This window comes from Pongo abelii, chromosome 8 (genome assembly GCF_028885655.2).
Source record: "Pongo abelii isolate AG06213 chromosome 8, NHGRI_mPonAbe1-v2.0_pri, whole genome shotgun sequence".
NCBI classification, from domain to species: domain Eukaryota; kingdom Metazoa; phylum Chordata; class Mammalia; order Primates; family Hominidae; genus Pongo; species Pongo abelii.
Genome location: NC_071993.2, coordinates 14,291,345 through 14,319,322, shown reverse-complemented (window position 1 = coordinate 14,319,322; position 27,978 = coordinate 14,291,345). Strand labels below are relative to the sequence as shown.

The window sequence follows — 27,978 nt, the reverse complement described above, 5'->3', positions numbered from 1 at the left end:
CTGGGTGTGGTGGTGCATGCCTATAATCCCAGCTACTCGGGAGGCTGAGGCAGGAGAATCACTTGAACCTGGGAGGCAGAGATAGCAGTGAGCCGAGATTGCACCACTGCACTCCAGCCTGGCCAACAGAGCGAGACTCCGTCTCAAAACAAAACAAAAAAAAGATGGAGGTAAAGGAATGAGATTCTTGTGGAGACAATTTAGTTTTTTATTTCCTAGGAGAAAGTTGATCATGGGTATACAGGTAGGAGAAGAGTCACAAAGAGAATGGCACTAGACTGGAAATGGAAGTCACATCAGAAGCTTTACAATCCCACAGTGAAACCCAAAAACATGGGGAGAGGTTGGTATGAATAATGCAATGATAGATGGAAGGGCTTGATGAGTTGGTTGAGTTTTGTATCAAACCTACTATAAAATATAGGGCCTTGGAACAAGGACTTTGTCTACCCTATTCTCCACTGTATCATCAGAACAAGAACAGCTTCCAGCACATACTAGGTGCCTTACAACTATTTGTTGAATGAATACATGAATAGAAGTAAAGATTAGGGATCCCTAAACACTGTAATACAAAATAAGAAGTATTGTTTAAGTCAATACCAAAGAAATAAGGTCCAGAGGCTCCCAGAAATGGCAATAATCTTTTATATAAGGACAGCGAGTTGCACTCAATATGTTGGGTCTACAGATTTGTCAGGATGCTAAGACTCTGGTCAAAGGATGTACATGTCTGGTTAAGTGAGAATGAGGTTGCAGCCTGCACCTAAGGTGACACAGAGAAAGAGTTAAGAATAGAAAATTGGACCCCAAGCAGCGGCTCACATCTGTAATCCCAACACTTTGAGAGGCTGAGGCAGAAGGATCTCTTGAGGCCAGGAGTTTGAGACCAGCCTGGGTAACATAGCAAGACCCTGTCTCCATTAAAAAAGTTAAAAATTAGTTGGGCATGGTGGTGCATGCCTACAGTCACAGATATTCAGGAAGCTAAGGCAGGAGGATCTCTTGAACCCAGTAGTTCAAGTACTCCAGCCTGAGCAACAGACAGACACCCTGTCAAAAAAAAAAAAAAAAAAAAGAAAGAAAGGAAGCAAACTGGAGACTATGAAGAAGATGATCAAGAGGTGATAAGAGTTGGTGTAGATACTGAAGTTCTTTTAGAATGCTGATGTGTGAACTGGAGGAGAAGAAGGATGTTAATTAGAGATGAAAAGCATTGATGAAGGAAGAGGCAGGGGCCGGGGACCAGCCTGTGATTCCATCTGGAGGACAGAGTGGCTCGCCCTATCTTGGGGATGTCTTGTAAGTATAAGAACCACAGATGGAAAGAAGGGCAAGGGACAGGGGCATCTTCCTTAAATCGCATTGATAGGTTCATGTATAGTGCACATGTGTCACATATATGATGCAAAAGTGTCCTGGCCCCTTGGTGATGGCATAGACGTGTGTAGCCACATTTAAGGAGTCACCAGTTGAAGTAGAGTTGTTGAATTATTCTTACAGAGAAAATTCCTCAAGCATAAAGAAGTTCAGAAAAATCTCATCTTTTCAACTGCATTATGCTCTGACCTAGGTCTTTGCCATTTTTCTTTCATTGTGTATTTTTTCCAAGTGACCAGCAATGCTGAATGAAACAGTCAATCCTGATTTATTTGGACTCCTGGACAGTGTGCCCGTACACGCGCGTCCACACACACACACCCACACCCACACACACACTTTTTTTTTTTAATACTCGACTATTCAGGATCAGAGTCCATAAATCTGTTTTTGAAACTTTCTCTAAAAAGAGGCTACAGTTATGTGCCTCTAAACATCTGGCCAAACTGCAGAAGAACCCAGTTAACTATCCAGATGTGAAATTCACAGTGGGCTGAACATGGGTATTTAGAAGTACCCACGCAGTGGGATTTCTTTTTCAGCTTTCTGTACACAAACCAGAAAAGCAGCTCAGTAATGGTGTCAACTAGATCCATTCCTGTGGGAGTCCCACTTCTTAAGAGAGGAATGAATGATGAACGAATGAATGAATGAATGAACGAACAAACGCAACAGTGCTCTCAGCTCTAGAGAGAACAGGCTACAGAGCCCAAAGCGGCTGGATGCTCCCGCTCAGCCCCCCTCGCCTCCTGCCCTGGATGAGCTGCCCTGTGGGTTGGTTCAGATCACTTTTCTTGGCTCAAATGCGTTACCTAAGACAGAGATCATTTGTCAAGTGAGCAGGGTACACAGAGAGCTGTAGGCAGATTATGGAAAGAGAGAGGGAGGAGAGAGAGGGAGGAGAGAGAGCGCGGGAGAGGGAGAAAGAGAGAGGGGACCAGGGCGAGGAGAGGAGCAGGCTTCTCCAGGAACGGCGCTTTGCAGGCGCTGGGGATTCAAGTTAGACCGGGTGGCGGTGCAGAGGCGCCACCCGGGAGAGGGGAGCCACCACGGCTCCCGACATGGCTCTTTTCATGTGGGATGCTTAAGCACAAGCACGGCACACAGAGAGAGTAACTTGCAGGAGACAGAAACTGGCATGAGGATTCTGCCACCATGGAAGGGCTCCTGTCTCCGATGAGGACGAAGGTAAGGGGAGTGGATGTGGATTTCTTTTCCTTCTGCTTGGAGGGACAGAAAAGGCTGTGTGCATGGGAGGAGGCTCACGGAGCTTTTGTCTTATTTCAGAACTAGGCTGGCGATTGCAACTGGATCTCCAAAGAATAGGCTTGCCTGCACGGCAGCGCGATCTGAGGGGAAGGGGAGAGCAGAGAGGGGAGCGAGCCATCTGTCAGCGTGGACAATGGGAACCTCAGTAAATGAGTTCGCCTCTTGGTTGATTAGACAGCCATATTTTAGCAGGATTTCCAATCACTCTTGCTTTGGGGCCGTGCAGCCCTCGGAGCTGTTCGTTTGCAGGAAGTACCGATTTCTCAGACCGTATTGCTGTTTAGCAGGAGGAGTAACACGTTTAAGGCAAAGAGTGTGCCCAGCTCCCACTTGAAATAGCCTCTTTCCTCTTCCTCCTCCTCTTCTTCAGAGCAGGAGGACCAGGGAATCCTCTCTGTAGAAAGTAGGTTAATGCATTCTGGAGGCCAATGTGTTCTCGGAAACATAGCAGACCTGCAGAAAAGATTTCAGAGCACTGCTCTAGCCTGACATCTTGAACTTGGTCCTGTAACATTTAGAAATGCTCACGGGGAACTGGTTTTAGTCTCCTGAAGACTCTAAGCGCTTGTTCTTCTTGGCTGGAGTTTGCTTTTTCACTTTCAAGAGATGCTTTGAACGTGGGGTTTTCCATTATAAGCTCAGACGATGAAGGTGTTATTTGATATCTGCTATATTTACCTATAACTCTAAATGGATAGGTCAAAAGTTTTCAATAATGCTAGAAATATTACTTTTCTTAACCAGAAATTTCAAAACAAATCAAGGGGCAAATAGCTCTCTAAATACACAGCAGAGTTAAAGTCAATAGGACAAAGCTTTGATTTACCTCATCTCTTTGATGCCGTGTTTAATGATTTGGACACAAATAGACTCTTGTCATTGAACATTTTTTTTTCCTGCTGGTTAATGAGCCTGACCATGATGTTTTCAGAGAATGTTAGAAGTAGGTCTTGTGCAGGAAGACACCCCCATCCTTTGCGAGAATTTCCCATCTCTGTTACGTTCACCCACGTCTGAGAGTCGTTCATTAGAAGGATAGCCTCAAGTGAGAGTTTGTTACAAAGGCTTTAACTCCAGCCCTTCAGCGGGCTGGCAGATCTTTGAGATCCCCTTGGTGACCCATTTGTTCTCACTGGGCATGTAGCTGGAGTCCTGTTGCTTACAGGCAGTACACTTCAATCCAAGGTCCTGTTTCATGATTCCCTACCGCAGCAAAGAAAATGGCAAGTGACACTGGCATCCTAGCTCACTTGATTGACAGGAAGAAGTTTGAATGCTTTGTGGAATAGCATTGTAATCTGTTCATTTGACCAGGTTTTCAAATTGCAAACTATCGCAGTATTGTGCAGTCTCTGGCGCCTAACAGATCTGTGGATCCGAGCTCCTAACCTCACGCAAGTACAACTCTCGTAGACTTCGAAGGGAGTTCCCTATGCAAATAATCAGGACCCAGGCTCTGTGTAAATCACACTATGAGTCGTTTAAAATGGCATGCTATAGTTGGGGGAGAAATGGATGTCAGTGGGTCAGGCTGCTCACATATATTTATCAGTATCACTCACATCATGGCTTGTTCCTTCATCATCATATTGTCTAATAAACATGGAAACTGTGGGGTTTGGGTCCTACCAAAGTTTAAACATAAAATCTCTACATAGCAAATAGATTCTCATTCAAACACTTCAGCCTTTAGGTTTCAAGGGATTTGTGTATGTGTATGTGTTTAAATTGCTTCTGTGAATTCTTTTTTAGTCTTTTTATTTCTGATGCTGGAAATGGATATTTCCATATTGAAAATTCAAATTGCATTCGAATTCACCGACCTACAATATCATCATGACTGAGGGAACAAGACCCGACTGGGCAAGAGGAGAATCCCATTGACAAGTCTTGGTTTTAAATCCTAAGTTGCTCTGTCTGAATGTTGTTGAAATTATCCAGTGATATTTTTAATTTATCCAAAGACATATCCGTGACAATGTGGTTGCCATAATTAAACTTTGATCACATTATGTCTCCTTAAGTCTGTTCTGAAATATTTTCTCCCTTTGGTGAGGATTTAGCTTGAAGTTTCTGATTTCCTGGTATCATGATAGGTGAGACAAAGGAAGCCTCCTAGAGCTAAATTTTGGCATGTTATGGTTACTCAATAACTTATGGACAGTTTAAAGCAAGCACTGAGGTAAATTGGACATCGTGCAATAATTTCATTACGCCATGTAATGGACTTAACCAGTCTAAATCATGGGTGCTTAATGCATTTTTATCTTGGGATTTGCATAATTGGCACATAAATATGCATGAGATTAACTGGAAATGGCAAAACAGGGTGAGAAACACAGTTCATAAGCGTTGAAATTAAGGCAGTTGCAAAGAGGGCACCTGAACATACTCTGTCTCCTGGGTGGGCGGCCACACTTGACATACCTAGAAACAGACAGGGTGGCAGCTGGCCTCCCCTAATCACAGTTAGTGTATTGTCAGTGATACACAGCCATTGCACAGCTTTGGCTTTTGGCTGGATTCACTTGGGCACACTGCTTATTCTTCCTTTTATATATAATGCAATCTAAAAGAGTCTCTAGGCTGATGGATATACTTCTAACTGGCCTTCTGGCAGGCCCTGACACAGGTCCCAGGATTTCAACCATAGCAGATGATGTTTGCAGAGGCAGGAGTGAAAAAAGCAAGAAAAAAAAAAGAGAGAGAAAGAGAAGGTGATTGGGTGGTTTCTTCTATGAGAGTAAAGGAAATCATTTTATAATCAGTCATCTCTGTGAATTTTTTTAATGTGTCATTTTAGTTAGATTTTTAATCCTCCAAACTTCATAATTCCATCTAATCTTCTGAGCCCTGCTTCCAGTGAATGAGGCTGGCAAAACAAACAAACAAATAAAAAAAAAAACTCCCCTCGTATTCAGCGTCTTGTGATTCATGGTGGCTGCAAAATTTGCAGGGAGCACTTTGGTAAGGCCCCATGAAATCAGGCCAAGTCTTTACTTTTCATGACTGTAAGGAGTGTAATTTGAAGAAACTGTGGCATCAAAAGAAGATGGAGAGGAAGGGAGGGGAAGAAAAGAGGAGAGGAGAGGAGAGGACGGGGAGAAGAGGCGAGGGAAGAGAGGTAGGGGAGTGGAAGGGAGGGAAGATGGCTTGATTAGAGTGCTTTTTTTAAATATCCAAATAAGATTATAGCTATGTTTTTACCAAATGTTTGTGCAGTAAATACAGAGTGGATGGAAATTAACCCTAGAAAGGATAGTTGTAGCTTCTAAAAAGTTGATTAACTATTTCGTGTGCTAATTTGAGTTTTTCTGAATACTCCAATACAGTTTCCTTTAATACCTGCTCTCAGTTTACAATCACCTAACTTCCCAGAGTTGGTGTCTTTTTGTCTGTCTGACCCTGTCTTATTTCTCCTACAAAGACATATCCTGTGCTATACTTCAGATACTTTTTTCAAGGAACATTTGTGATTTGTGGCATAAAGTAACTTTCTAAAGGAAGTCTTCTGAGAGGATCTGGCCATTTTATGAAAGGGGCAATTAAGGGGAAATGGAAGCAGATCTTTTAAAGAAGGAGCATTTGAAATTAGCACAGGAATCATGTCCGGCGAGTCCTGCTCTTTTGTACCTGGAGATAATAGCCATACATAGCTAGAGTTAGTTCAAGAATTGTCTTTCCTGATCTTGCTATATTTTTGGAAACACGTTAGATACAGAGGTAAGATGTCAAAATTCTGAAATACACACAATATAGGATCAAAAGGAAGAATAAAATATGTATAGTCAAAGCTCTATGGCTCCTTAGGGCAATTATTATAGAGTATGTGAAACCCTTAAAGTCACTTAGAATTATTCGACACCTGCTTGAAACTTTGCCAGGATTCCATGGAGAATAGTGCCTGGAATGATTCACTGTATTCCACCTGCTTGTATGTGAATTCAGATCAAACACTGGAATTTCTAATGTAAAGAACTCTGTGAACCAGAAATCACTAAGGGTTAAGGAATGGTTAGCCTGAGTGGGATGACTGTGGAAGGCTTGACAATTACTTGCAAATATGCTAAATATCACACACATGATTATGCCCAAGCCTATGACAGCCTATACTTTATCTTAATGGAGACTTGAATAAGAGGAGATTTGTTGGAGCTGAAGAATGACAGGTTTAGATTAAATTCAAGGAAATGTTCACTGATATCAAAATGTTTTCCTAAGAAAGTGTGAGACAGTTTCTAATCTGAAGGGGCCTCTGAGATAGTGTTCCAAGGAAGGGCCACATATACAAAGTGACCCCCAAATACAGGAGGAGGCAAGAAACCAAAGAACAAGGATAAAATCCAGTTTTTTTTGATAAAGGGTGATTTATTTGGGGAACTTACAGATGGAAGCATGGGACAGCGAGATCTCCATAATGTTATGTTACCCCCAGACCCAGGGCTTATCTACCATAGGAAAAGGGTGTGTGTGCTCTGGGCAGGACAATTAAAAGCAAGCCTACAGAATAGGCAAGAATGCTATGCGTGTCACAGCCTATAATTTGTGTGATAACATCAAGATCGACATGTTCTTACACTAGGGATGGTAAATAAAGTAGGAACCAGGAGGCGTTGACAGAATTGGGGCTAATCAGAAGTCGAAGTGGCAGATTAGCATCCAAGATGGAGTCACTTCATCTCGGAGTCACTCCTCAAATAGGCAAGGAATAATCTTACCTGAAAAGGGATTCTTCCACCTAAGAACCCAGAAGGAGCTGATGCAGACATTGTGTATTTTTATGGTGCTATTAAATTTTTACCATAAAGCCAATAAAACCAGAAATAGGTTTGTGTATGATGTACACATCAGATTCTCTTACAAAGAGCTACTGTGATGCGTTTACTAAACTACTGGCCTCAGTTGGGTGCAAACAGGAAACAACTTTATTCTTTTCAGAACAACCCCCTTCAAGGCATCTGTGAATTGTGGGAACACGGTTGAGGGCTATAGGACAGTTTATTTAGTTAATGAAAAGGAAATGTGAGAGGCACCATGGCTTATCCCCAGACAGACTACCTGCATTCAGATTCTAGCTCTGATACTTACTAGGGTGTACCTTTTTTGAGCCTCAGTTTTTTGTGTATAAAATGTATGCAGTAATAAGACTTATACATTATTTTGAGAAGTTAATACATTCATGCCTGAAAGGTCTTGGCACGTCATAATAAATGTTAGCTATTACTAGTATGAATGTGTAAACAAATATGTGAATGAATATGTGAAGAAGTGCAAATCTCATGACCAGTGCCTGGAATAAATTGTCATTGCCATGAATACAAGTGGGAATAGCAGATGACCTATCTTCTGGGTGATGCTTGCAAGATTCCTGGGAGGTCACGGTGCAAAACCCCTGTCAGGTGTGCTCAAAGAGGTCGGAACAAAACAGATTCCTCTGAAGAGTAAATCAACTCTCATGACAATAAAGGCTTTCATGACAAATAATTGTGACAGGTGAATTGTTTAGAAGAAGAGACTGTGGATTCAGCAAAGCCAAAAGGTATCCTGTCAATAAGAGAATAACAACTTTTCTTTCTTCCATGCTTTAGCTCTTACGAAGTTGGACACAGATGATCTCATGTGATCTTTATAGTAATTACAACCCAGAAATGAGCAAGCTGTGAATTAACCACTTCCACCCCAGCAGTGATTGTTAGTCATTTACCAGCACACCACTGCCTGGGACCCTCATGAGAAAGTCCAAGCATCTCCCCTGGACTTCTAGGTTTTTCATGAGCTGTCCCCCACCCACCCATTCTGCCTCGTCTCTCTTCTGCATTAGAAGTTCAGGCTTCAGCTAGCCTTCCAATCATCTGAGAATGTGTTTAAAAGTGAAGGTTCTCGGTCCTCTCTTCCAGAAATCCCGACTCACTGAATCCAAGAACCATGCATTTGTGCCAAAAGGCTGGAGGACTCTGATGCAGGTGATCCTCCCACAACATGTTGCAGAAACACTGGGTCTACCCTCTCTCTATCCACGGGGATGCCCTATAGCTCCCTGAGCCTGGTGTACTTCCCACCTTCCAAATCTTACAGCACACTCTCCTCTCTGGGGGCATATACTTTTCCATCCTGCCCTGTCTGTCTACCCTGTTCACTCTAAGGCCACCTTCACGTGGCAGCATGGATGCCACATCCTCTGGGAAATCTCTGAAGCCCCAAGGTGGGGCTAGATGTCCATCACATGCTCTGCTTACCTTGTTCCAAGCCTTCCTCACACTCTAAGCCCCCACGTATTTATCCATTGCCTTTTGCAATGGACCGAGAGCCTCTCCACTATACCGTGTTCTTATTTCTTTCTTTTCCTTTTTTTTTTTTTTTGGTGAGATGGAGTCTTGCTCTGTCACCCAGGCTGGAATGCAGTGGCATGATCTCAGCTCACTGCAACCTCTGCCTCCTGAGTTCAAGCAATTCTTCAACCTAAGCCTCCTGCGTAGCTGGGATTACAAGTGTGCACCACCACACCCAGCAAATTTTTGCACTTTTAGTAGAGACAGGGTTTCCCCATGTTGCCCAGGCTGATCTTGAACTCCCGACCTCAAGTGATCGCCTCCCAAAGTGCTGGGATTACAAGCATGAGCCACCGCGCCTGGCCCTGCTCTTGTGTCTTTATTTAACTTTATTGGCATATATATGATGTACTTATTTTCTGGGGAGAAATGATAATTTCATACATTCATATAGTCAAATCAGGGTCACTGGGATATCCATCACCTTAAATACTTATCTTTTTTTGAGCTTGGAACATTCTAATTATTCTCTTCTGGCTATTTTGGAGTAGACTATCGATTAATATTAACTATCGTCACCCTGTTGATGTATCAGACACTAGGGCTTATTTCTTCTATCTAAGTGTATATTTATCCCATTGTATCTTGTTCATCCTTTTAAGCCTAGTACATAGCATGGTACAGAAATATAGGGCCTTCATACATATTTATTGACTGAGTAAATGAACAAGAAACACCCATAGGCTCTCTAAGGGCTCATGGGGTTTGATAAACTGGGCACAAAGGCCAAAGTAGCTGGTTAGAACCGGGGTAGAACTATCTCCATGAAACAATATGGGCAAATTCCACAGAGTGAAGGCAATCAGGCAGTATATTTGGGAACAAGTAATGGGCAGGCCATTTTGTTGCCCTTTTCCTATCCTGTTCTTTGGGTGAGTAATAATAACCAGCATTGACTGACTGTTTGAATAGCTGCAGGTGTAAAAAGGGCTCTACCAGTGAAGACGCCATAACTGGAGGTGAACATTGACTTTGGTTTGGGTTCATCTGTTATCCCTGACTTCCATTCGGAACTTTAGATTCCAAAATGTTTTCAGTGACTTTACTTTTGTTGAAAAAGCAAATGATTATTTTCCAGATAAAACAAAGCTGTGCTGACTTTTAGGCAAACAGGAAAAAAAATGCTGACTTTATTTTCACTTACTTCCAGTGTATCTCCATAGAGAGAATAAACTAGCTAGAAACAGTAAAACAAGTTAGTTTCTTGTATCATTATGAAACCATGTTAATCAATATTTGAAGTAATGATGCATGAACAATAGTAATATATTAGTACAATATAACAATATATAAAGAATTATTCTAATAGTCATAATGTATTGAAACTTAATATAATATAACATGTTTTAGTATATACTTATTCATATATTTATAAAACATGTTAATATTTATACAACATTGGCATTGATTATACAGTATAGTATGTTTATAAAATATTGTTTATATATTAGTTATAAAATACATATATTTTAAGATAATATTTTATTAGTAAGTGTAATAGTAATTGCCATTTATTGAGCATTTACTATGAAGACAGTTTTTTTTTTAAATTTCAGATTCAGGGGGCACATGGGCACGTTTGTTACAAGGGCTATATTGCATGATGCTAAGTTTTGGGCTTCTGTTGATCCTGTCACTCAAATAGTGAACATAGGACCCAATAGAAAGATTTTCAGTCCTTGCCCCACCCTCTTCCTCCCCTCTTTTGGAGTCTCCAGTGTCTACTGTACCCATCTTTATGTCCATGAGTACTCAATGTTTATCTCCCACTTATAAGCGAGAACATGTGGTATTTGGTTTTCTCTTCCTGCATTAATTTGCTTAAGATAATGGGCTCCAGTTCCATCCATGTTGCTGCAAAGGACATGATTCATTCTTTTTATGGCTGTGTAGTATTCTATGGTGTATATGTACCACACTTTCTTTATCCAGTCGTTGTTGATGGGCAGCTAGGTTGATGCCATGCCTTTGCTATTGTGAATAGTGTTGTGATAAATAGAGAAATGTGGTGTCTTTTCGGTAGAATGATTTCTTTTCTTTTGGGTATATGCTCAGTAATGGGATTGCTGGGTCGAATAGTAGTTCTATTTTTAGTTCTTTGAGAAATCTCCAAACTGCTTTAAACAGGGGTTGAACTAATATACCTTCCTACTAATAGTGTATAGGTGTTCCATTTTTTCCCACAACTTCACCAGCATCTGTTATGTTTTGGCTTTTTAGTCATAACCATTCTGATTGGTGTGGATGGCTTTCACTGTGGTTTTGATTTGTGCTTCTCTGATGATCACTGATGCTGAGCATTTTTTCATATGCTTGTTGGTGGCTTTGTCTTCTTTTGAAAAATGTCTGTTCGTGTCCTCTGCCCACTTCTTAATGAGGTTATTTGTTTTTGTTTTTGTTTTATTTCCTTATTGATTTAAGTCCTTTATGGATTCTGGATATTAGACCTTTTTCAGATGCATAGTTTGCAAATATTTTCTCCCATTCTATAGGTTGTCTGTTTACTCTCTTGATAGTTTCTTTTGCTGTGCAGAAGCTCTACTATAAAGAGAATTTTTTAGAAATATCTAATCCAGGGGTGTCCAATCTTTTGGCTTTCCTGGGCCACATTGGAAGGGGAATTCTCTTGGGCCACACATAAAATACACTAACATCAACAATAGGTGATGAGCAAAAGAAAAAAAAATGAAGGTCCATGCATAATCTCATGTTTTAAGAAAGTTTAAGAATTTGTGTTGGGCTGCATTCAAAGCCATTGTGGGTTGCAGGTTGGACAAACTTGACCTGATCCTTATAAGAATTTTGGAAAGCAGATATTTTTAACCTCATTTTATAGAAGCGAAACCATGGCTCCAAGAGGTTGATTTCCTCAGATCTATGGAAATGGTGAGTGGAGAAATCAGGGCTTTGATCCTACCATTCACTAGCTCCATCTTCTTCCCAATACCATGTGCTCCCTGTTCCCAAAGTAGAAATGAAGACTAGGGAGGAGAAGTGGCTGAGTCCCACCTCACCTTACTGTGCACCGGGAATCACCGGATGGGCTACCTTAGTGTTTAACCCACAAGTTCATGTATTTTTAACCATGCGAATCCTGAGACAGCTTGATTCCTGAATAGCCTTACTGTAGACACTGCACAAACCAGCTTCCGGGTTGCCTGGGATGCAGGACCTGGGGCTCATTGCCAGCTACATGAGAGGAGAGCACAGGGACCCGGCACAGGGCTCAGGCATAGGCACAGGGACAGGGACCAGGCGCAGGTCGCCCCTGCCATTCTCTCAGCCAGAGCGGCTGGCCTATTTCTCAACAGTGAAGGCTTTTGTGCCTGAAGATGAGGCTTGGGCAAATACAGGATGAAAACTCATGCCCCAGAAGGTAGACGAAAGACCTAAAAACAGACCACATATACCAGCTGTGTCGCTGCTGGGCTTTCAAAGCCATGGTTGGTTTGCAGCCTTTTCCATCGCGTGCCAACAAAAAACCTGTTGGCCCAGGAGACATTAGGAAGCCTCTGTGGGAGCTGTCTGGATGGCCCTGAGGAATGAGAAAATACACGGGCCATTGGCCTCATCAGAGGGAATCACAGGGCGCTGGGTAGCCACCCCCCTGGGCTGGTGGACCACACTGCACTTGCAGAGGGAGATACTCATTCGACTGAGAAAAAGACCTCCGAGACGCCCCAAGCCAGAGACCTCACACTGGAATCTGAGTGTAGCAGGAAGAAGGGAACACGACTCGGGAAGCAAGAGGGGTGAGATGAAGATTTCTGGGGATTTCTGATGTCTCAAACATGTAGGCGTTTATTTGCAGTAATTCTGTTCCTTTTCGGGCCAGACCTGTCTGCTACGTCTCAGGCAGGGGGAGAAGCTTGGAAGCTGCTGGGAAGGGAAAGGTAACCTGGCCATTCTGGAATCTCATTTACTTATTCATCCAACAAGGATTTATTAAGTGCTCGTATCGAGTGCCAGGCAATAAACACGTTTCCTTCTGTCAGAAATGTGCAAACAAAAGGGAAAGTTTAACAAAGAGTCCACGAGCAAGACAAAGGGACCCATTCAGTTTCTCCTGAAAACAAATGGGAACACAAGCTCTCCGGAAGCTAGAAGCAGATGATTTTTTCCAAAGCCGCGTTACTTTTCACTGAGTGTGACGCTTTTATTAGAAGTGGATGATAGCGACTGGGTAAATTAACTCCACATTGATATTCAAAGGGAATTACGTTAATGATAATAACTTAGTATCTTCAAAGGGATAAAAATGCCTTCAGGGGGATCCTATTAAGTCTCAGAAGGTCTCCTTTATCTTACACAAAGAGCATGAACCTGGACATATTTTATAAATGAGGAAACTGAAATTTAGACATTTCTCCTAAAATTTCAAAGTAATACAATGTCTTTAACACTAGAGAAACCAGTTTTAAAAATACAGTGTAAGATACCATGAAACTCAGCAAAGATTAAAGTCTTACTTCATCGGGTTTTTTTGTTTTGTTTTGTTTAAATTAGCATTGAGAACTCAAATAACCCCCACATTACATCCACAAACTTTCTATTATTCTTTGGTCTGTCTAGATTTTTGGCTGGAGATTCCTATTTAGCCTGTGTGCGCAGCTGTCATTCACTTTCAAACTTAATGTGAAAGAGATTCGAATGGCCATGCCGGTGTGTGTGGAAGGAACGGAGCAGGATTTACATATTACCACACAGGCTTTAAAGCAACTTTTAATTTATTTTACAGGTTGAGTAAATCATGCATAGCTCTTGGGTAAGGCTCTTGGGCACGTCATCCTGGGTAGATTTGAAAGAGATTAACATTTACTCTATGCTCTGCATAGCTTGACCTAGTGTCCTGGTACCTGCAGCAATCAGCTAACAAAAATCCCAACAGGAATCCAGTTAAATAAAAAGAGAAGATCTGATGCAATACTTCAAATGGCAGAAAACAAAAACAAAAACAAAAACAAAACCAGAGAAACTCAAGACTCATGTTCAATTGGCTGGGACGAGAGTGGGGTACAGGACCAAGTTAACCGGTTAATTCAGCTGCGCCCCACACATCCCCTTCAACCAGACCCCGTGTTCCTCCTGTACAATGAGAGTGCTGAGCTCGTTCATTCCTCTTATGTGACCATCAGCTTTCACTGCAGAGGTCAAAGCACTTCGGACATTCATGCCGTCATATACACTTGTACCAGAGGTCCTAGGATATGCCAAAATCCCACTCACAAAATGTCACTGGGAGCAACTACATTGTCAAAATAAGCTGTTAAGGCAGCAATCACGATTTACCAGAAGTAGACACATCCCAGCTTTATGGCTTCTAGGGTGGGGCCAATGAATCAGTTAGAGATGCCTTGTCTAGTGTGGTGGCTGCTAACCACATGTGACTATTGAGCCCTTGAAATGTGACCAGTCTGCCTTGAGATGTGCTATAAGCATAAAATGCATACCAGATTTTGAAGGTTTCATACAAAAAATATGTATATATAAAAAATACCTTAATTTTTCTATTTATTACATGATGACATGAAAATATATTAGATATATTTGTCTAAATAAATTATATAAAATATCTAATATATGTAACTTAAATATAATTTAATATAAACATATTATTAGAATGGCTTTTAACTATTCCTTTTTTTGCCTTTGTATATTGATACATAATATTTGTACATATTCATGGTACACGTGATATTTTGATACATACAATGTGTAATGATCAAATCAGGACTTTTAGGGGGTCCATCACCTTGAACATTTATCATTTCTTTGTGTTGAGAACATTTCAAATCTAGCTGTTTTGAAAAATATAATGTTGTTGGCTATCATCACCCTACTGTGCTATCAAATAGTAGAACTTATTTCTTCTATCCAACTGTAGGTTTGTACCCATTAACCAACCTCTCCTCATGTCCCCTCTCCAACACATCTCTCCAAGCCTCTGGTAACTATTATGCTACTCTCTGTCTCTACCAGATCAACTATTTTAGTTCCCACATATGAGTAAGAATATGTGATATTTGTCTTTCTGTGCCAGGCTTATTTCATAATGACCTCCGTTTCCATCCATATCACTGCAAATGGCAGGATTTCATTCTTTTTTATGGCCAAACAGTATTTCATTGTGTATATATGTCACATTTTCTTTATATATTCATCCACTGATGGACACTCAGGTTGATTTCATATTGTGGCTATTGTAAATCATCCTGCAATAAACATAGGGGTGCAGGTATCTCTTTGATACACTGATGGAAATCCGTGTATTTTCCTTTGGATAAATACCCAATAGTGGAATTGTTGGATTGTATGGTAGCTCTATTTTTAGTTTAAGTAATCTTCATAACAGCTGGGCATGGTGGTTCACACCTGTAATCCCAGCACTTTGGGAGGCTGAGGCGGGTGGATTACCTGAGGTCAGGAGTTCAAGACCAGCCTGGCCAACACGGTGAAACCCTGTCTCTACTAAAAATACAAAAAATTATCCAGGTGTGGTGGCAGGTGCCTGTAATCCCAGATACTCGGGGGGCTGAGGCAGGAAAATCACTTGAACCCGGGAGGCAGAGGTTACAGTGAGCCGAGATTGTGCCACTGCATTCCAGCCTGGGCGACAAGAGTGAAACTCCCATCTCAAGAGAAAAAAAAAATCTTCATGCCATTTTCCATAATGGCTGTACTAATCTACATTCCTACCAACAGTGTATGAATTCCCTTTTCTCCACATCCTTGCCAGCATTTGTTATTTTTTGTCTCTTTGATAACCCCATTCTAACTGGGGTAAAATGATAGCTTCTTGTGAAGCTAATATCCAGAATGTTCTAGCTTCCAGACAGCTTGTGTTCCCATTTGTTTTCAGGAGAAACTGAATGGGTTTTGATTGGCATTTCCCTGATGATTAGTGATGTTGAGCATTTTTCATATATCTGTTGGCTATTTGTATATCTTCTTTTGAGAAATAATTACTCAGATCCTTTGCCCACATTTTAATGGGATTATTATTATTGTTATTTGCTGTTGAGTTGTTTGAGTTCCTTGAACATTCTGGATGTTAGTCCTTGTCAGATGAATAGTTTACAAACATTTTCTCCCTTTCAACAGGTGGCTCTCCACTCTGTTGAGTGTTTCTTTTTCTAGGCAGTAGCTTTTTAGTTTAATGTAGTTCCATTTGTCTATTTTTGTGTTGTTGTCTGTGCTTTTGAGGTCTGAGCCATAAAACCTTTGCCAAGACCAATGTTCTGAGTTGTTTCCCCTGTTTTCTTCTAGTAATTTTATAATTTCAGGTCTTACATTTAAGCTTTTAACTCATTTTTGCATTGATTATTTTAACATGGTGAGAGAGAGGGTATCCAGTTTTCCCAGGGCCATTTATTGAAGAGGATGTTCGTTCCTCAATGTATGTTCTTGGCACCTTTTTCAAATATCAGTTGGCTACAAATATATAGACTTATTTATATCTGGGTTCTCTATTCCATTCCATTGATATATGTGTCTGTTTTTATACCAATGTCATGATGTTTAGATCATTATAGCATTTGGTACATATTTTTTTTGGAGACGGAGTCTTGCTCTGTTGACCAGGCTGGAGTGCAGTGGCATGATCTCGGCTCACTGCAACCTCTGCCTCCCAGGTTCAAGCAGTTCTCCTCCCTCAGCCTCCCTAGTAGCTGGGATTACAGGCGCCCACCGCCATGCCTGGCTAATTTTTTGTATTTTAGTAGAGACAGGGTTTCACCATATTGCCCAGGCTGGTCTCAAACTCTTCAACTCAGGCAATCCACCTACCTTGGTCTCCCAAAGTGCTAGGATTATAGGAGGGAGCCACTGTGCCCAGCCAGCATTTGGTATATTTTGAAGTTCCATCAGGTGATACCTCTAGCTTTTTTTGTTGTTGTTTTTGTTTTTTCTTTTTTGTTTTTTGTCAGCATTGCTTTGGCTATTCAGGTTCTTTTGTGATTTCATATAAACTTTAAGATTTTGTTTCTGTTTCTGAAAAGAATGTCATTGGTATTTGGATAGGGATTGCATTGAATCTGTAGGTTGCTTAGGGTAGTAGCATCATGATTATTTTAATAATATTAATTCTTCTGATCCATAAGCATAGGATATCTTCATTTGTTTGTGTCTTCTGTCTTCTTCAGTTTCTTTCATCAGCATTTTATAATTTTCTTTGTAGAGGTCTTTCACCTCCTTTGTTAAATTTCTTCCTCAGTGTTTTATTTTTTTTGGCAGCAATTGTAAATGAGATTTCTTTCTTGATTTCTTTTTCAACTACTTCATTATTGGCATATAGAAATGCTGTTGAATGTAGCTATTAGAAAATCTAAAATTAGAAATGTGGCTCAAATCATAATTGTATTGCACAGCCTTGAGCTAGAGAACATTTACTCCCTCAAGTTTAATGGCTATACGCCCAAGTAGTTTTTTGATTTGTTTTTATATTTTCCAGCAATCCCTGATTGTTCCAGAGACATTTTTAATGTACTATAATTGGGACCTCATCATAATCCTCCTCGGGCTGCTCCCCTCTCTCTCTCCCTTGTCTCATTAAATGGCAGTCCATTCCATCCATGCACCCAAGCCAACGACTTGCCTTTATATACTCTCCTTTCCTTCCTTTTCACATTCAGTCAGTTTCCATATCCTGTTACTTCCTTTCTTCAAGATATCATGTATTTGTTTCTTCCTCTTCATCCACATGGTGGGTATGCTTCTGGAATAGAAAGCTACCTCCTCCTCCTCCTCCTCTTCCTCTTTCTCCTCCTCCCTCTTCTTCCTTCTCTTCCTCCTCCTCTTCTTCCTCCTGCTCCTCTTCCTCTTCTTCCTCATCCTCTTCCTCTTCCACCACCTCCTCCTCCTTTTCCTCTTCTTCCTCCTCCTCTTCCTCCTACTCCTCCTCTTCCTACTTCTCTTCCTCCTTCTCCTCCTTCTTGCCTCCCTCCTCCTCCTTCTCCTCTTTCTTTTTTTTTTTTTTCTTTATTTTTGAGATGGGGTCTCACTCTGCCTGTTACCCAGACTAGAAAGCTGTGGCATGACTATTGCTCACTGTAGCCTCTAACTCCTGGGCTCAAGCGATCCTCCTGCCTCAGCTCTCGAGTAGCTGGGGACACAGACTCACACCACCATACTCAGCAAATTTTAAATTATTTTTTGTAGAGGTGGGGTCTTACTGTGTTGCCCAGGCTTGTCTTGAGCTCCTGGCTTCAAGCAATCTTCCTGCCTCGGCCTCCCAAAGCACTAGGATTATAGGCATGAGCCACTACTCCTGACCACAGAAGCCATCTTCTGACTGAATTCTTGCCCTAGTCTCCTAGCCAAGTTTCTCCTCTCCAACACTCAATTCCTCTAGTCAGTCAATTTCTTACTAGTAGAGCTGCTACTCTGAAACACAAATTTAATTACTCAATTTTTCTTCTCCAAATTCTTCTCCAGCTGCTCCCATTGCCTACACAAAGAGATTTCCCCCATCCCCCATCCTTATATGACATTCAAGGCTCTTTATGATCAGGCCCCTGCAAGTCTTTTCAGCCTGAGCTACCGCTCCTTCTTCAGGAAGTTTTGCTCTAGTATTGCTGGTGCTTCATCAGAAGGTCATGGTTTCCCTGGCCCTTATGTCTCTGTCCATGCTGAGCTTCGTGCCTGGGTTCTGCTCTTTTCCTTGTCTGCTGAAAATTCTATAGTCCCCAAAAGTTAACTCAGCTTTTTCTATGAATCCTTTCCTGACTTGAAGCTCAGACTTAGGGTCTTAAGACTTAGGGTCTCTCTTCCTAGATCTCCACTTACCATACCTAAAGATTAAGTTCTCAGGCTTGTCCTACATTCTTAGTAAATTTGGCCAGATGCAGAGTCAAATTTTCATTTGTTAGAAATCCGCCTCATGTCCTGTGTGTGCTATACAAATAGAAGACTAAGATTCACCTACAGATGTGTGAGTGCAAGATGCTAAGACCAGGTGGCCCTTACCTCAGCCAGAGCAGTGAGGCTCACCCACAGCAAGGCCTGTGTTGGCTGGACTCCGGGGTGATGGGGACAATGATGACATTTGCCTAGTTCCTGCCACTGTGATCAGTGCATCAGTTAAATGTTATCATCCCTGTTCTAAAACGAAGACTCATAAAGTGAAATCGCTTGCCCAAGGCTCAACAACCACTATGGGATATTTGGCTGACAATCCCACTCCGCTTCCACTCTACCAAATACCTCCAAAATTCGTGTCATGGTTGGTGGTATTCAGAGTATGATATGGAGGCGATGATGACCTGGTTCCTCAGGAAGAAAGAGTGTGGGAGGAGTCAGAGAGCTGTAGGTCATGGGGTCCACTGGGGTGCAGAGATAGAGAAAGAGAGGTGGGGAGCAGATATGAAGACTGTGTATGTTCAGGTCCCACAGCCTTAGGGCAACCAGTCTGTGACCTCTTAGTAAATTGGTCTGATGTATGGGCTATTCCCCTAAGAAGCACAGGAAGAGTCATTTTGTAACTTAGTTTTAGATTCAGGCTAGGCTTTTGCTGCAGCTTTCAGACCTGAACCCCCAGGCTCTGTGAGGTGGGGAGTTGAAAACATGTTCCTCTGCTCTACTCCAAGGGGCTTTTCCTCTATCAAACAAGTGAACCAGCACAACAATAAAAGCAACTGCTTTAAACAAGGGTGTATCAGCCTAAAGAAACTATCTAGATTTCTGGCAAGTCTATTTTGCTTTACTGACTAATGTTTTCATGAAGAGTCTTGATAGACTAACAAAGGATAAAGAAGCCTCTTTGATAGAGAAACCCAATGAGGTCATTGAGCAGGACGTGTGCTCAGGTTTATAAGTTATGTTCCAGTAACAGCCAGGAGTCTGTGGAAGCATCTAAGGTTCCAAGTAGAGTTGAGTTTTATGCAAAATGGCTGATTTGTTAAAATCATGACTTAGTCCAGGTAATCAGAAACATACAAAGGGTATAAACCCACGTAGATCTCTTTGTAGCTTAAGAACCGAAACAACACTAGTAGAGTAGATGTCTCCATGTACCTTCCCTCATTATCTCCCTCCCTCTCTCCTCCCAGAGGTAACTGCTACCCTGAATTTGGTATTTATCATCTGATACCGTTACTAATATTACAAACATGTTTGTAATAAAAATAAACAATATTGCGAGTATATTTTGGTGCTCTCAAGAGATGATATCTAAGTGTATGAATCATCTGCGATTTGTTTATTTCACTCAATAGTTTTAGTGTGAGAGTCACCAACATGGGTGTGTATTGTTATAACTCATTCAAAATGGGTGTGTATTATTGTAATTCATTCATCATGGGTGTGTATTGTTGTAATTCATTCATCATAGGTGTGTATTGTTGTAATTCATTCATCAGGGGTGTGTATTGTTGTAATTCATTCATCATGGGTGTGTATTGTTGTAGTTCATTCATTTTCCCTACTGAATGGATTGATTGAGTACAACATTGTGTGAATATACCGCAAGTCATGATCTGTTGTCTTGTGAGTGGACATTTCCCATTTTTTTAACCCTTACAAACAATACTGCTATGACCATTTATATATACATCTCCTTGAGCTCATGGGAAAAAGTTTCCCAGTGTCTGCACCTGGGAGGGGAATTGCTGGGCTGTGAGGTACAGGTGTCCTAACATTTACTATATTGCTCTCCAAAGACGGTGACCATTAAAATGTGTTCTATTTCCCTAAATGGCACCTATATCTTCAATGTGTTATGTGGCATTTGTATCTATGTATAATTAAGGATTATGTCAAAAAAGAAAGAATGTGTTTCTATCTACACACGGCACACTTATTTTACTTGTTTTATTGTGTTCTGAAAATGCGAGTAAATAGAGATTACTTGATTGCTTTCGTCCAAAACCTCCATCCACTCTCACTCTTCCCTAACATTTACATTCATTTTTAAAATTTTCTAACTTTCAATTTTATTATCCCAATATCTCAGAGCCCTCTCCAGTGGCATTGCATTATATATGGCATTAATCCATATAACCTGATCAGAGGTGATGTGATTTTATTTTCTGTACATAAAACTCATAACAATGTAAGGAAACCTGCTAGACTCTGTGACTGAAAACAAGCCCACATCCTTTATGGCTATTAAGGAAGGAGAATTGCCACATGGGAAGGGACAGACGCTAAGCCCTGGAGTTTTAATTCCTTTCTTTTGAGGCCTGGCTTCCCCGGGGATTACTCATTATTTATTGCCCCCATTGCTGGGCTGGGCTCAAGGTGACTCTTACTAGTACTGTCTCTCAGAGGTCCTCCATAAGAATTTCTATTTTATATTTTCAACACAAGAATCTATTCATTTATTTATTTAGAGATAGGGTCTTGCTCTGTCTCCCGGGCCAGAGTGCAGTAGTACCATCATTGCTCACTGTAGCCTCCAACTCCTGGGCTCAAGTGATCCTCCTGCCTCAGCCTCCCGAGTAGCTGGGACGATAGATATGTGCCACCACACCTGACTACGTTTTTTAAAAAATATGTTTGTAGAGATGAGATCTCACTGGGTTGCCCAGGCTGGTCTCAAATTCCTGGCTTGCGATCCTCCTGCTTTGGCCTCCCAAAGTGCTGGGATGACAAGTGTGGGCCACCACATGCAGTCCACAATAACCTTAAAGACACAAAGAGTAGAAGAGGATTGGGGACCACCTGATGACCACTTCATAGTTGGATACTGGCCCAGGATTGTTTTGCCTGCCATATTTCTTTCAGACCAACAAAGAAAGACTAGAGATTTACTTAGTAACAAATGATGTGGCTCTTGCTATATTGTTCAAGGTTTACAGAAAGTTGAGTAGGAAAACAATGACAGGAGAATTGACTCCTAACCCAGCACAGGGCAATGTAGACATGCCAATCTCAAAAGAGCCCACAGAAGAGGAGTCAGAAACATATTCATGCTAAAAGCTGCAATTTCATTTCAGCCAAAAAATATCAACACCAGGGTAGAGCAATAAATTTGAACTTTGTTAATTTTATATATTTTTGGATTTAATTTAAAATTTTGTTTGAGTTTCTAGTTACATAAGAACTCTTCAGCATGAGGAGATTGTATTTTTAATTGTTTTAGACATATTTAAGGAACTAAAGTTAAGATAAAAATAAGTTAAGCCAGCACTGGGGGTCTAGAAGTAGGTTGTTTTTTGAAAGGGATCCATACATCATACATTTAAAGTGAAATCAAACCTCTCCATATAGCTGAGACCCAGCTGGAGCATTTAAATAAGGCTTTCTAAAATCTCAATGATATCAAAAAATGGAAACAGACAGATTTGCAATGCTAATCTTGATTACAAGGGGGTAATTCACTCGTCTTCAGCTTTGGCTCCTCACCTGGTCTACCATTTGCTCCCTTCCTTGGTCTTCAACGCCCTGCAGCTTCCTCAAAGCTGATGCGGGTTTTCAAAATCCATACCCTAGACCTTGAAGTCGACAGAAAGACAGAACCTCCCTGCCTAACCTATCGGGCGTCATTGCCAGATACTTTTCAGTCAAGTATTTCAAACACAGACGGTTTAAGACAGGGAATGGGTCGCTCACGTGCTGGAAGAGCTAAGAGGCCAAGCAGGGGATGGCGAGGTGACAGCAGGAAGCCGCGACCCCGTCATGGCTGCTGGGACACAGCCAGGAAAGGAGGCTACTGGAGGGCAGAGGCGGAGCCATCTGCCAGGAGTGACAATTACAGCAGGGACTGCTCCATCGGTGCCTGCGCAGTTAGGAAAGAACGATTGGTTGATTAATAATGTCTGGGAGGGGAGGCCGTGCTATGAGAAGGAAAGAGAAGGTTCTCTCTTATTCTGCCCTCCGACTTTCTGCCAGCGCTTCCTAGTTTCAAAGGCGATTGGCCAGAGAACCTAGGGAATGCACTTCCTGTGATGCAGAGCAGAGCTGGAGACGGGAGGGGAGCAGGCGCGTGGAGACAAGCCCCCTAAGCTCGGTTTCCTTTTCGCCTGACCCTTCGCTCCTCTCAGATAACTCATGCTGGGAGTGACCGTCTATATATGACTCCATACTCTACACACTGGTGTAGCCTCATCTTGTAGCAGGAAAGGCAAATAGGATTCCAATTTTATACCAGTTCTGATTGGTTGCTGCGGTTGCCTGGAGCCCTGTGTGGAGGTTCCTGTGGCTCCATCTGTGCATGTGTAGTCAGGAAAGAATGAAATATTGATTAATAATGTCTGCTGTGAGTACAGAAGGGGAGTACACGCATCATTTGGTATAGACCATCCCTGTATCCTGGCTTCATCAGAAAAATCATGCAGAAGGCAACACAAAAGTTAGCATCCATGTGGAGCAAGTGTGAACCTTAATATATCTGCAAACCTGGGTGTGCAAGAATGTCAATATCTTTATTCTATTAAATTGAATTCATTTGAATCTAAGCCCTCACTTCTCTGGATGAGCAGGGATTTCCATCTTGTCACTCTTTTCATTTTCATGGAAAGTGGGAAAAGCCCTCTGCACTGCAATACATTGTTGTGCCTGCTGACAGCTCGTTGGAAAGACCACAGTAGGGCAGTAGGGCAGCTCTCAGCCTCCCTGCCTTGTGTGGAGTCCACGAGTCTCTGCCGAGGCCTGGGGCACTAGTGCTCAGGATCCAGCATTCCCAGGAGCCGCCTGGGATCTTGCCTCCTTCCTGGGGCTCTGCCAGAGACTAAGGTAAAGATTTCTACTGCTTTTGGATGCCTGGGTTCCCCCTCTTCCCAGCTGAAGGAGTCTCTCTTCTCTGCATTTTTTTTTTCTTCTCGGAGGCAAGGTCTTGCTCTGTCATCTACGCTGGAGTGCAGTGGTACAATCATAGCTCACAGCAGCCTCAACCTCCTAGGCTCAAGCGATCCTCCCTCCTCAGCCTCCTGAGTAGGTGGGACTAAAGACATATACCACCATGCCCAGCTAATTTTAAAAATTTTGTTTGTAGAGACAGGGTCTCGCTATGTTGCCCAGGCTTGTTTTGAACTCCTGGCCTCAAGCGATCCTCCCACCTCGGCCTCCCAAAGTGCTGAGATTACAGGGGTGAACCACCGCACCCGGCTTCTCTCTATTCTTAATGCACAGGCTTCACAATGGAGGTCAGAATGAGGACATCATTGGTTCCCTGTTGTCCTCTTGGTCAATGCAACCAACATGCTGGTCAGATATTTAATTTTAATTTTATACTTAGGGAGTAACTGTCTTTAGACTTTTCCAATAGAACTACACAGACATGGCCGGTGCAGTGGCTCACGCCTGTAATTCCACCACTTTGGGAGGCTGAGGTGGGCGGATCACGATGTCGGGAGATCGAGACCATCCTGGCTAACAAGGTGAAACCCCGTTTGTACTAAAAATACAAAAAATTAGCCGGGTGTGGTGGTGGGCATCTGTAGTCCCAGCTACTCAGGAGGCTGAGGCAGGAGAATGGCGTGAACCCAGGAGGCGGAGCTTGCAGTGAGCCAAGATCGCACCACTGCACTCCGGCCTGGGTGACAGAGCTAGACTGTGTCTCAAAAAAAAAAAAAAAAGGACTACACAAACATCCTGGTTTGGCTATGTATTTATTTATTTTCCAGCAAATTGTAGTGTATTGAGACAGCTGACACGAACCCATTACATCACCCTCCCTTCATGCTGTGTGACGTCCCCTCCCCTCTCTGTCTTCTCCCCCAGGAAGCTTGGCAACATCTTTTGAATGAGCTTCGTTCTTAGAAACTAGAACCTGGGGTAGAAAGTGTCCTGCAAGCAGCTGAAGTGGGAACTCATCTTAAGTGAAGGGAACAGGGGCCTGCTGCCCTTTAAAAACAAAGGAGAGAAAGAGGGAGAAAATAAATTAGTTAAACATCTCCAAAACTTAGCCTACAGCATTTCCAAGAAATGTACCCTGGGGAAGGGAGGGAGGGAGGAAGGCAAAAAGGGCTGCAGGAAGGAAGGGCTGCTCTCATTGCAGAAGGTTCTGTTTTTTCATATATATATATATATATATATATATATATATATATATGAATTTTATTTTTTATTTAGAGGGTACATGTCCTTGCTTATTACATGGGTATTACATGTGTAAAGGGGGGATTGGACTCCTAGTGTACCCATCACTCAAATATTAGACATTGCACCTAGTAGGTAATTTTTTAACCCTCTCCTCTCCTGTCCTGGTCCCTTAGGAATCACTGGAATCTATTTTCTTCATCTTTTTGTTCATATGTACCCTTTATTTAGCTCCCACTTAAAAGTGAGAACATGCTTTTGTGCTTCCTGTTAGTTCGCTTAAGATAATGGCCTCCAGCTCCATCAGTGTTGCTGCAAAGAACATGACTTCATTTTTTCATGGCTGCATAGTATTCCATGGTGTACGTGTACCACATTTTCCTTATCGAATCAGCCGTCGGTGGACCCTTAGGTTGCTTACACGACTTTGCCATTGTAAACACTGTTGTGATGAACATATACGTGCATGTGACTTTCTGATATAATAATTTATTTTCCTTTGGGTAGATACCCAGAAGTGGGTTTGCTGTCCCTGCAGTGGACAGATACCCTACTAGACTCAGGAGGGATCAGTAAATACGAACTACTGCAACTTCCTTTTGGAGCTTGGAATCAAGAAGTCAAGGAATTTTAATAACCTCAATCTTAGCCTCTGAGCTAAGGTTCTTAGGTGTGTGACAAATCCAATGCTTAGGATATTAGATATGATGCTAAACTGAGATTTCTCCAGAAAAAGCCCAGAGTCTGCAAATTCCTTCATCTTTCCATGAATGAATATGAATATGAAATTGGTAACCTGCCTTGGTGGAGTGATTTCTAAACGCGCTGATGTGTTTTCACCTTGTTTCGTTAGCTAATGCTCATTGGGAGAGGAGCGGGAGGAAAATGGAAATGTGTGGTTTGGGGTTCCTGGCTGTGAGAGTGTTTCCTAGGAAACCACCTGGGATTGAGTGCAGCAGTCTCTCTGAAGGGTGAGAGAAGGGAGAAATATGAAAGTGAATATGCACAGAGAACCGAAAAAATAACTCACTGGCAGAGCCCCTAGGTCTTTAATTAATAAAGAAAATACTCCATTCTGAGTGAAATCTTTAGGAACTGCTGATGAGATAGAGGCGGGGTTGTGGGAGGCTAGGAGAGGGTAGAAGAAGTACAAGCAGATCCACTGGCTGGACAGGAATGCAATCTAGAACAGTTCAGCCCAATTAATATGCAAAAAATTAAGCAATGTACAGATGAAATAATAACTATCTCTATTTCAGCTTTGCATTATAAATGGAAATAACGATCTAATTATCCTCTGAGAATGAAGCCGATACTACTTATCAGCAGTTCACAGGCTCTGATTTGTTTTACCAATGGAGGCCACATATGAAATATGCACTTCTCTGTCCAAGCTCTTTCATCTCCTTCCTTTTAGGATCAATGCTGCAGACTAGGACCTGATATGGTTTGGCTCTGTGTCCTCACCCAAATCTCATGTTGAATTGTAATCCCCAGTGTTGAGGGAGGGACCTGGTGGGAGGTGATTGGATCATGGGGATGGATCTCCCCCTTTCTGTTCTCACGAGAGTGAGAGAGTTTTCATGAGATCTGGTTGTTTAAAAGTATGTAGCATTTCCTTCTTCACAGTCTCTCCTGCCACTGTGTGAAGATGTGCTTACTCCCCCTTCACCTTCCACCATGATTATAAGCTTCCTGAGGCCTCCCCAGCCGTGTCTCCTGAACAGACTGTGGAACTGTGAGTCAGTTAAACCTCTTTTCTTTGTAAATTACCCAAACTCAGGTAGCTCTTTATAGCAATGTAAGAATGGATTAAAACAGGCCCTATAGGAAGGAGAGCTGGCCAGGATGAGGGGTGCCACCTCAGGACACGAAGCACACTCACTCAACTGCCCATATACACCTCTGAGTGTCACAGCCCATCTCCCACCTTTCCTGAGGGTGGGAAATATGGTGTTGATGGACTGATGAATCAACAATGTGTTTAAAATGACAAGCAGTTGCCAGATGTGGCCGCTCATGTCTGTAATTCCAGTGCTTTGGGAGGCTGAGGCAGGAGGATCACTCGAACCCAGGAGTTCCAGGCTGCAGTGAGCTATGATGGCACCACTGCACTCCAGCCTGGATGACAGAATGGGACCACATCTCTACAAAAAATACAAAAGCTACCCAGGCATGGTGGCACATACCTCTAGTTCCAGCTACTGTGGAGGCTGAGGCAGGTGGATCACTTGAGCCCAGGAGTTTAAGACCACAGTGAGCTATGATCATGCCACTGCACTCCAGCCTGGGTGTCAAGGTGGGACCCTGTCTCTAAAAATAAATACATAAATAAAAGATGAGCAGGGAGTAGTTAAAAGACATTTTCATCAATCTCACTACATATTTCTGTGTGTCCATTATAACTAATATTTAAATATTAGGCATATTAAAGGAGACATGTGGTTGCCTGATGAATCTTAAAACTTATTTTTCATGGAAATACTTACATAGCATGGGTTTTCTATAAAAACAATGGTCTATGAAAGTATGTATTTGGACTGTAAATAGGTACAGCCCAGAAAGTTTTAAGAACTTGGCTTCTGGCTCATTCATGATGTTTATGAGTTCCTAGAAACATCCTTATCAATATTTTGTTATTTCTGTGCTCTGGTGTGTGAATTAGGTTTGTTTTCAGTGATGTGTATATAATTACGTATTATAGCTCATTTCTAATTACAAGTGTGTGAGCATCCACATTTGTCTGGGTATGTATGTGGGAGGTAAAATCCTAGCGTAAACCCCTAATATCCTACAAATCACATTAACGGTAGACGGTCTTGCCCAAGATCTTAAAGCTAAATGTTTCTAGATGTGTAAGTCCTCCTAGAAACAGGGTGGAGGAGATTATTCTCATTGTTTCTTTTTTTTTTTTTTTGAGACAGAGTCTCGCTCTGTCACCCAGGCTGGAGTGCAGTGGTGCAATCTCGGCTTACTGCAAGCTCCACCTCTTGGGTTCAAGGGATTCTCCTGCTCAGCCTCCTGA

The 27,978-nt window shown here is 42.0% G+C and overlaps 1 protein-coding gene across 3 annotated transcripts in view; it reads left to right on the top strand.

Moving 5' to 3' along the window:
* FRMD4A (FERM domain containing 4A) overlaps window positions 1–27,978 on the top strand; it is a 696,296-nt gene that overhangs the window by 154,118 nt on the left and 514,200 nt on the right. Inside the window, exon 1 of one of the 3 annotated variants that reach the window (XM_054521973.2) lies at window positions 2,101–2,568. The exons of the other annotated variants lie outside the window; for them this stretch is intronic. Within the exon in view, the coding sequence (XP_054377948.1) occupies window positions 2,536–2,568 (33 nt within the window). The 5' untranslated portion in view covers window positions 2,101–2,535. Of the gene's footprint in view, window positions 1–2,100; window positions 2,569–27,978 lie in introns of those variants that run through there. 3 annotated transcript variants of the gene reach the window in all.